Here is a 10,801-nt window from a genome sequence, read left to right on the forward strand (position 1 = left end):
ATTTATATTAAAGTATTGGTGACCTGATAACACTGAAAATATGCCAGGCTCTCACATCGATACATAATTTATGTTTGGAATAATCCTTAAAAATGCACAAAAATGCAAAACTGTAATGGAAGATGTGGGACTACCTTAGTTTTTGGTTAAATGTCTTGCGTGACTTAAAAGTTGAAGACTATATGGATGGGGAAAAAATGCTTAAAAATACTCATAGGACTAACTGCAAATTATGGCTATCATACTGTATGTGTTCGTGTAGTTGGGAGATGTCTATAATTGAATTTAGCCTATATCGTTAGAATATATTTCTTTATTGAATACAAAATCCGTAATCACAGTACCTCTCATAGGCTACTGTAGATGACTGATAATCAAAATGCGGATTGATTTGAATGCATAACAAACCCGGAATCAATCAATCTCTAATGCATGTCTTTTTTTATTTAACACTATCAATACCACCACACACCATTTAGTGGCAATAACCACATTTCCCACAAGCCCCTGGTAAAAGTCTAGTTGATTTAGCTGCTGAGTGGATGCTGCAGCCCAATAATGTGAGGGTCCTCCCCCCTCTCAGCCAATAGGGACTCTGTTGCTATCACCGCTTATATTTTTAGCAAATTTCACAGCACCGTTAGAAACTACAAATATACCTCCGCCAATTTAACTAGTGCCTGCAAGGTAAACATGGACGAAACATGCCCTCAATTAGCGTTTTTTACATCGTTATTTTTTAAAAGAGGAGTATGAAATTAAATCTTATATATGGTGTAAAAAATGCAAGGTATGAAAATAGTTTTTGGTTTTATTGTTATTCCAAAAAAGAAGTCTGCTTGGTAATATTTATATAAATATTCTGCATAAATATGACATTAACTAAATGATTTACTGGCAGCATTACATATGCACAGATACCGTTGTATGGAATAATAATAATAAAGCACCAGCTACTATAATATGAAGAAAGTAGTCCCTGCCGTCACGGGCGTGTGGGCGAGTCACAGTGTATAAATACGCCGGGTTGTCAAACAGTAAAGTTTCACTGGAGCCTCCATGCAAACTGTCAGCTGAAGAAAAACTGGGAAACCCTTTGGACCTTGCAGAAATGGGGACAGCAGATTAATAAACACAACGCTGGGGTGAGAACAATATCCAGTGGTCAGCATTTGCACCAAGGACTCGACACGTCCGCCTTGAAATCGAAGACAACACAGGGGAATTACAAGACAAACGCAGGAGTCAAGGTAGAGCATCAGTGACGATAGGTGAGTAATTAAATGTCAGCTGGTGAATGAAACTGCATTTAAATGTCCTTAAATTGCGTGCATGTTGCTGTGTTTGGCTTTGCAAAATGCGCTCATTGTAATGAATGACAGCACTGGTTCGGCCATTTAAATAGAGACCCAGCTTTTGTTTTTATCCTGGCCCGTTGTAAATTAGCTTAAGTGCTCCCTTCTTGAAGTATAAGCAACTGCCATGTTTATTTTATACGTTGTTTGACTGTATATGCTGAGGAGGGACTGTCTTCCTTATTGCTCAGTGGGCACACACTCGCTCGATAGTCTGTTCTCCACTTATTTAGCCTTACAATTTAATTTACAGCGTTAATTTGGCATGGTGGGGGGGGGGTTCTTCACTTGCATGTCACCTAAACCAGTGTCCATTATTCTCCACTGCCTTTTGACATATGGCAGTAATGGCCTGGTAGAACCTGCTCCTTTTTTAGTATCTGAGTTTAGCATCACACACAGCTGATATCCCTCCAATCTCGCCCTCATCTTGCACATTTAGCATCTGGTAGTGCAAAAATATGCCCATTTAAAGGCATCTATTATTATCAATCTGTTTAGGGAGAACATTGTAAGCGAGGGGGATTCAATGAAAGAGAAAAACATCACTATTCATATCCAATTGAGGTTTCAGGTGTAACTTGCTTCAGGAAGGCCTCCATTTGCTGCTTTAAAAGCTCCATTGTAATATTTCTAAAGGCTTTTTGCTTTCATATATGTATTGTGTTTATTTAGCAAATTAGCTAGGGCTATTATAAGCTCACATGTGCTCAATAGATCAAAACAGGGGGCTTCGCAGCACACAGTGGCACATATGCAGCTCTGATAATGAGTCCATGTAAACAAAAATAGCTCTATAGATCCTGCTGCTGCTCTGACCTGCAACAACAGGCCTGCAAACATCACTGGAGCTCCTTAAGTTGTGTAACAGTGAAGAATACAAAGCCAGGGATTTGTGAGCGTGGAGGTTTTTATTAAAATTGCACGCTCTGGTTTAAGATTTAGACTTCTAAATACACTCTTAAAGCAGAACATCTGCACATACTAACATAGCTACTCCTCTTATGTCATTGGATGACATTGGATCTTGTACATCTTGCTTTGTTTATATAATACGAGATAGGAAATGCAGTAGAAGCTGCTGGTAGCTTTAACTGTGTGTGTGTTTGGGTGTTTTTGTGTGTGTGTGTACTAAAGGTTTGTATTGCTGGTGGCTGTTGCAGGTGCTGGACCAGGGGATTTTCCTATCCTTTTTACAGTCACTTAAACTCATATTAAACCAAGGTGCAGGAGAGGAACAGATGCAAAATGGGGCCCTATTTATAGCCCATTCTAACCAACCCCCATTTTATCCTTCAATGTCACCTTTTTCATGCGATGGGGGGAAACGTGAATCTTTAACAGTCACTCTGCATGCAGCTTTATCTGTGATAGCATTAGAATTGTCTTTTAATCGGAGGCGTCTTTCTAATCTTAGCTGCTGAATCCCCATCTGGCAGGGAAGTGAATGTGAGTGAATTGTTTGTGTGTGTAAGGGGGGGAGGGGGAGATCACACGCACTGCATGGTGGGAAATGGTGTTCTGTGAAGTCGACTTACTGTCCTGCCATTTTACACCTCCTTCTTTTCTGAGTATCGGTGGTGTTATTGCTTCTTTTTTTTGCCTGTAATCCTTCAGTGGTTTTGACTCAGCATGGCCTCCGTGTGACTGTGTTTAAGCATCAAAGCAGGATGCGTTCCCGGGATCAGATTCAGATTATAAAGGATTTATGAAGCCCACAACACAGCATCTGTTACATCCATCAGTAGATCCTGCTGCTGATGAAACCAACATATAGAATATAAAGCATGTCTGATGCTGTGTTTCACTTAAAGTGTGGTGTTTTTCCACGCGTTAAGCATCTCACAAATGTATCATTTGTTTACTAAAGCCAATATGGTGTGTTTTCTGCACTGTTTGTCCAACCGCTCTGAATTTATGATGGCTTCAAATGCATTTTACCAAAAGTTATCTTTTTGAATCGATGTTTGCACTCTTTCAGTATAGAAATGTCTTAATCCACAGCTTATTAATCACTTCCGTTCCTCTCATGCATGCAGAAGTGCACGTTTCTTGCCTTTCTTTTCTTTTTATTCGAGTCAATGACCTATATGGAGGCATAAGTGTGCCAAATAATCATGTAAATCAATTAAGCGTTCATTAAATGATACATAATTTTTTTCTGGTGACCAAAAGGCAATGATTAGCAGCATTTTCTTTTGGTACAGTTGGTGTTTTTTTTTATTTCAGAATCTGTTTTCTTTTGCCAACACAAACCAGGAATAAACTTATTTCCACATTAACTAGCACACACAGAAAAAAGACCACCCACACGAAAAAAAAACAATGTCAGAAAAATGTAGATTATATCACTGCTAGATTAGATAATTAGCTACCAAAGACATACAATGACATGACAGCACTTAAAGGTGGGGTAGGTAAGTTTGAGAAACCGGCTCGAGATAGACTTTTTGTTATATTCCATGGAATGCTCTTAACATCCCGATAGCAATGAATATCTGAAGTGCTTTGACAAAAAATACATAAAAAATATGTCATCTGTGGAAGCCATGGTTCTGTAAAAAGCACGACCAATCATCTGAGCCGGCCCGGCTAAAGTAACCGGATGGCCTACCTGCCTGTCAGCCTTCCATCTGTGCACAAACTTATCTCGTGCACTCATTGGTCATGTGCGCGTTCGTGTGTGTTGGAGGAGGGGCTCTGTAAGGAAGTCTGAAGGAAGGGGCAGATTCTTTCCGGCTGTGTATTTTCAAATTCTAGCGCACTCGAGCTGGTTTCTCCAAAATGACCTACCCCACCTTTAAAGAAAAGAAGTACCAAATAAATGAAAAAGTCCTTAACATTTAAAATGTGATTTAAGGTCGACAGATGCAGAACAGTGTCCCCTTCCTTTGTTTGTTTTCAATCCACTTCCCTTGATCTCCCCTTTTATCTTCCTCTGGCTCTTTCAAAATAAAATGACGCCCTTCTTCTCTTTTCTCCTTCGCAGTTGGAACCTGAATACGCCACATTTGTGACGACAAAGACCGCCTGCCGCCTTCGAGGTGCCTTTACCATGGTGACACTAAAGGACTCATACACTTTACAATAAAGCCAGAGGAAAAACTCCTTGTTACCGTTTGCATCGCCTCACCCTCGACCCCTTTCCCCCCGCCTTTCCCCCCCCACGCTGACCCGGAGCAGCCATGCATCTCGAGGTGAAGGTCGCCCTGAACTTCATCGTGTCCTACCTCTACAACAAGCTGCCTCGGCGCCGCGCGGATCTGTTTGGCGAGGAGCTGGAGAGGATACTGATTTCTCGGTTCGAGGGTCACTGGTACCCCGAAGCCCCTCTCAGAGGTTCTGCTTTTCGCTGCATTCACCTGGGAGCCCCGAGGGACCCCGTGGTGGAGTTAGCCGCCAAGAGGAGCGGCCTGGACACGGAGGAAGTTCGTGCAAACGTTCCTGCAGAGCTCAGCGTGTGGATCGACCCGTACGAGGTTTCCTACCAGATCGGGGAGAAGGGGGCGGTGAAGGTCCTCTACCTGGAAGAGACTCCTGGACTCGGGTGTGACGGAGAGATGACGGAGGGGCCCACCAGAGAGGGTAAACTCACTTATATACATTGTTATCAGGTGGTCCCTTGAGGATTTAAATGGAACTCAAAACTGTAATTATTCTGTGAAGTGTATATTGTATTCAATGTTTACATTTTGTGAGTTAGATGTTTATTTGTATATTTATATTGTGTTTTCAATATATATCCTTTATTATTGATCTGTATATAATCACGGTTTTGCGTATTTTGTTTATCTTCTACTGCTGATATGTATATCTTGTTTTTTATTTTATTTACTTCTATTTCACGTGCAATGGCTTCTCTATGCTGCTGTGACCAAAACAATTCCTAAATTGGGATCATAAACATATCTTATTATTCTCTTAGCATCTACACAGCTTTCCATAACAATACTGCACATACTTTATTACTTATTACTTTGCGATAGTATACTTTACGTAGTTTTTTGGTATATCCAGATTTAATGTCACTCTTGACTCAACATAGTTTTAAAACATATATTTTATTTTGTATCTTCTTTAACTGTGTTCATATGCACCATGTACACCAAGGCACATTCCTCGTATGTGTAAACCTTCTTGTCAATATTACCTCTTTCTGATTCCTTAAAGGAGACTCGGAGGCGGAGGAGGCCAAGAGTTTGGGGTTCAACCCGGACGCTCAGGTGTTCGTTCCGATCGGCAGCCAGGCGTCGCCCGCCCTCATGCCCTCTCTCTCCAGCTCCCCCACCCCGATGTCCACCGCCCTCTTCAGCTACCCGAGCTCCAGCACGCCCCCCGACCCCTCCGCCCACTCCTCCAACACCTCCACCCCCTCCCCCCCCAGCGGCGGCCTGCCCTACCTCTCCGCTCAGCAGCAGCAGCCGCCGCCCTCCTCCATCCCCACCGCCCGCCCCCAGCCCATCACCTTCACCACCGCCAGCTTCGCCGCCACCAAATTTGGCTCGACCAAGATGAAGAAGTGCAGCGGTGCCGGGTCAACAACTGGCGCCAATGGCTCCATCCTCCCCCCCGCTCAGAGGATGCTCACCCACTCCCCTACCGCCATCTTGGCTCCGGACCTGCTGAAGCACAAGCCTCTCTCTCTGTCCTTGCACTCCCTCGGAGGCGCTCCCATCGCCAGCCAGCTCTCCCCCAACGCCAAAGAGTTCGTGTACCCAGGATCGCCGGGCGCCCTTTACTTCGATGCTGACTCCCAGCCCATGCAGCCTCACGTCAGCCCGTTCCAGCCGCCACACTCCCATCCGACCTTTGACCCCTTCTCCAGCCCTCCTCCGCCCCCCAGCGTTGGCATCATCGGCAGCAGCGGGGGCATCCCCTACATGGAGAAGCCCCCGTTTGTGGAGGGTCTAGGAAGCTACAACCTGCAATACCCCAGCCAGTCCTTCCAGCCGGTGGTGCTGGCCAACTAAAGCCTTCATTTGTAACGAAAAAGAAATGTTCTCCCGAGGTGGGTCTGAAAAATGACGCTCCAGATATTTTCAGTTTTTTCTAACAAATTGTTCTGATACTAAAACGCGTTGAGAATTAGTTTTACTACGAGGATTTAAAAAGTACCACGTCCACTGAATAATGAAATGTAGTTTTTGTTACCTCCAATCCCGCCCTATCTTTTCATTCGTTGCTTTCGTCCGTTTGCTTTGATGACAGGAGTGGGTGGGGAGGGGTGGGTTCCTTTCTACGTTTGAGTCGTTGCCAATCGCTTTTATGTTTATTCCTTTGCATTGAATGTTAACGTTAAGGACTTGTTTTTGTTTTGTGGTTTAATGGACTCTAGTGTAGCTCCACTTTTGCACTGCACTGTCATGCTGTGAAAGAAGCTCCTCGCCAAGTCCTGCAGGGAACGACGGCTGTGGAAAGCTCAGCACTTTGCTCTGCAATCTGCTCTGCCCTACTTGCCACAAATACAGAGAAGGGGGGGGTGGGGGGTCTGCTGTGTGAGCGAGTGTGTGGCGCTGCTCTGTTTTGTTGTGGCTCAGTGTGATGGAGAGACCCATTGTTTGTACGATGGTGGGCCCTCTCCACTTGTCGTTGTTGTCGCCAGTTTGTCGTCAGCTGGGATGTGTGTACATGACACGGGTTTAAAGGAAGCGAGAGCAGTGGAGTGAGCCGAAAGGCAGCTTGGGGGAGTAAGGGAGCGATGTAGGGGAATGTATTGCATCTGTCAGGGGGGATACTGCAGCTAGGAAGGTCAGGGAAACCTTGGTGGAGAAACGGGTTTGCATTTTAAGACTTTAACCGCGCGTTGATGCCTCAATTAAACACACTGGAGGTAAATCGTGCTTTCATACGTGCACACACGCAGGCGGTCGTGTGTGAAGGAGAAGAGGGATGCAGCAGGCATTGTGATAAATGGCTTAGCATGACTTTGAGGGAGAGCTTTTCCTCTGCACGAAGAAGGAAGTGAAAGGGAGAGCAGCAGCTCGAAGCTTCTTTCGCCTCGGTGTTATCCAGGCTGTGGAGAGATTTAAAACCCAGAACACGTTTGTGGTGAGCTTAAATAGTATTGAAGCCAACCATTCTCTCCCTCCTCTTGAAATTCTCCTCTTCTCCTCTGGTTGCTGACAAAAGATTCATACAGATGAGTGATCCTCAATCGGTCTGCTGCTTTTATTGGTTAGATTTTAAGTCTGCTGCATGTCTCTAACAAAGGTTTGTTTACCAGCTGGGTCCATGTGATTGTTGGTGAGTCTCTGCAGGGAGGGGTGGCTCTCAGATGAGCAGCACTTTACTTCTGAGGCTGTGTGGCGCTACATCGTTCCTTTAGCCTCCATGAAATGCTTTAGAGATTCAAACAGTGCACATGCAAGATTGAGGAGATGCTGTTTATTTGAACGTTTCCAGAAACCTATTAATGAGGACCCTTGACTCTGGTTTTGCAACGTGACATCTTGTCATATGCATGGAAGATTTTATTTCTTTTTTTTTTTTTTTCAAGGGGATGGGTGGGGAGGTCTGTAAATGTCATTATGATTGTGAGGGGAAAGATACATTTATATCGTTTCTTTGTTTTGTAATTTATTTCTATATATTTTAGTTTTTTCTGCAAAAATGATCACTGACATTTGTACGAGTAAAGACATGACAAGTCCAGGAAATATGTATATATACAAAGTTCTTACGTTCAGATTTATTTGTTTAGTTTCTTACATGCCGAGGTTATTTTTTCAGAAAATAACGTGAATATATGCAAACCGAGACAAAAATAAAGATGTACAGAATAAAGTATTGAATGTGTATTGTACCTTGTACCTTTTTGGCATTTGTCTAATAAGACGGGTAAATGTATTCATTCTTCAAGTCGGATTTGAAGTTTAAGATGTGAATGTTTACAAAGGGTTTGTGTAGGAAAGATGGCTGATTTCACTTTTGTTCTGTGCTCCCAGGGCAGTCTCACAACACTACTCTCCATTGGCAGTGCATTTAAACCAAAAATTACACATTTCAGATTTTGTTTTTGTCCATTTCCCTTTTTTTTCTATTGTCAATTCCCTACATATTTAGAGTTACCCTGCTTGTCTCTTATCCTTCGAGCTAAAAGTACCATTCATTTTTCCCCACTTTATTTAAACACTTTCACTACCCCCAAGTTACCCCAATTAGACAAACGATCCACATTTCGGAGTTATTCTTAAGTGAAATGTCCATTTACCCATTTATTTTGGTCAATCCCCTACATATTTATTACATTCCCTACTACAAGTTACTCTGCTTATCTTTTTTCCTCTGAAGACATTGTTATATTTTCCCACTTTAGTTAATAATCACGTTCACTCTACTTCCCATAGAAATGTATTTAAACAAAAATAATTTACATTTCAGATATATTCAAGTCCTTCCCTCTTTTCGTTTTTTTTTTTGTAAATTCAATACTTATTTAGGATCAGAATAGATTTCCTACATTTTGTTTTACTCCCATCTGACACTCCTTGACTTCTTTTGTTTACTACTAAAGCGCCTAACCAAGATAAATCAGATTTACTAGAACAAAACGCCCCCTTATATTTTATATCCCATCACATTTTACTTTGTCTCACTTCATCTTTTTCCCTTTCTCCCCAGGTCCTTTGGTCCTGGTACTATAGCCATATCCCAGACTGTCTTTGCTTACAGATGCTCGCCCTTCTCCAGTGCAATGTAATGCCATAGTTTAAATTACCCTGAAGGATTTAAGGGGTTTCTACCTCTCTGCACCCGGGAAAAGAAAATACAAAAATCAGTATATCGTCTCAATGAGAAGACAGTGTTACGGAAAGGATGAAGGAAATGAATGTGCTGTGAATGTGATCTGTTTATTAGGCTACACCCTGGTTGAGATGGCCTGCGGATAATAAATAAGGGAAACAGAATTGTTTTGTGTGTTTAAACGTGACCGTCACATGCATGTCCAAAATGACTCAGTGACTCTTTTTTTTTCATATTTGTGAGATTATTCTTAGCAAACGAGGTGTTGTTAAATTTCGTCTGTATACAAATCGGTCTCCTCTGAGGATGTGACGATGACTGTAAAAGAGTAAATGCTGGTTTGTGTTTTTTCACGCTTTTCCAAACGCAGGCCATTCAACAATCAGGGTTGAACGTTATTAAGGAGGAAAAACAAGAATTTTGTATTCTGATGTCCGTTTGCTTATATCGATGTGTGCGTTTTATTTTGCACTTTGGAATATTTCATTGTCATAAAAGAAGTTTATTTTCTATGTAAAAAATTTAACATTTAAGAGTACAAATAAATATAATTAAAAGTTCAGATGATGTATAAATATAGTGCTTTCTTTCCTGCCTGTATTTTATTATTTTTGTTCCTATTTTGTATCTGATCTGTACACCCTGTAGATGTAATGAATCTTTCACTACTGAAATGCAATGACCTGTTTTCTGTGCTGCCCCACCCCCGGGAATGGGGAGTTACTACTGCAGTTTCTTATTGTATCAGATTCTTTTTTAAGTTTGTAATAAAAACAGATTGGCAAAAAAACAAGCATGGAACATAAGATCATTGTGTCATCCTCATTGTTTGTGGTGGAGGAATAGTGTTGCATGACATACATGGATCATAGAGGCATCCCTCTTATTTCCAGTGGTGGAAGTACGTCTTGAGTGAAAGTAGCAATACTAAATTGTATAAATGTCAAAAAGTAATACCCCAAAAAGTTGTATGCTAATGTTTAGCCTCATATTTGTATTGTGTTTGTCTACTGTGACATGTTTCAATGCTTTAATGTTCAAAAAGCTCTTTATTTTTTCTCATACTGCCTGTGCTGCAACACCTCTTTTCACCCTCTATCTGAAACCAGAGCCCAGTCTGCTCTGATTGGTTAGCTGGCCGGCTCCGTTGTGATTGGGCAACCGCTTAGAGATGTCCCGCCCCTTAGCCTATCACGTACAATGTGTTGGAGCGCTAGCTAATAGAAGTGCAAGTGTTACATAGTGATGTCACTATATTTTGCAAGTAAACAAAAGGAGTCTAATGGAGTCAGTTAACTTATAACGATATATCAATTTTAATTTATTAGTCTATTTATATTTTGAGGCATCTCTTAATGTGCATTTGTAAAGTAACTAAACCTGTAAAAATAAATAGTGGGTTAAAAAACTCAATATTGGCTTACAAAAATGTAGTGGAGTAGATGTATAAAATAGCATAAAAGGAAAATCCTTACTAAAAGTACCTGAAAAATGTACTATTTTAGTAAATATACTTCATTACATTCCACCACTGTTCACCTCTGTTTTAATATTGAACATATTGCAGATCAAAGCTGATCCCCTGAGCTCCTGTGAGAAGCCTCAGTTTGAGCTTTGTGGCTGTAAACAAACTCAAGTGATGTTTGATCAATAATTCAAAGCAAAGCTGAAATTCTCAAATGGTGAGGATCCAGATTGCTCCC

General features: G+C 41.7%; 1 protein-coding gene across 3 annotated transcripts; it reads left to right on the forward strand.

Moving 5' to 3' along the window:
- Positions 1-1,021: 1,021 nt before the first annotated feature.
- On the forward strand, positions 1,022-9,891 carry tob2 (transducer of ERBB2, 2). 3 transcript variants are annotated; one of them, XM_079642253.1, is made up of 4 exons: positions 1,022-1,271; positions 4,345-4,940; positions 5,526-6,363; positions 8,976-9,891. In XM_079642253.1, the coding sequence occupies exons 2-3, from the start codon at positions 4,541-4,543 to the stop codon at positions 6,323-6,325; spliced, it is 1,200 nt and encodes a 399-aa protein (XP_079498379.1). In that variant the 5' UTR covers positions 1,022-1,271; positions 4,345-4,540; the 3' UTR covers positions 6,326-6,363; positions 8,976-9,891. The 3 variants fall into 3 exon arrangements, with proteins under 3 accessions (XP_079498379.1, XP_079498380.1, XP_079498381.1); XM_079642254.1 differs by having other exon boundaries at positions 4,345-4,413; positions 4,539-4,940; positions 5,526-9,891; XM_079642255.1 differs by having other exon boundaries at positions 4,345-4,399; positions 4,539-4,940; positions 5,526-9,891.
- Positions 9,892-10,801: the final 910 nt, after the last annotated feature.

The sequence above is a fragment of the Notothenia rossii genome, assembly GCF_949606895.1.
Source record: "Notothenia rossii genome assembly, chromosome: 8".
NCBI lineage: Eukaryota > Metazoa > Chordata > Actinopteri > Perciformes > Nototheniidae > Notothenia > Notothenia rossii.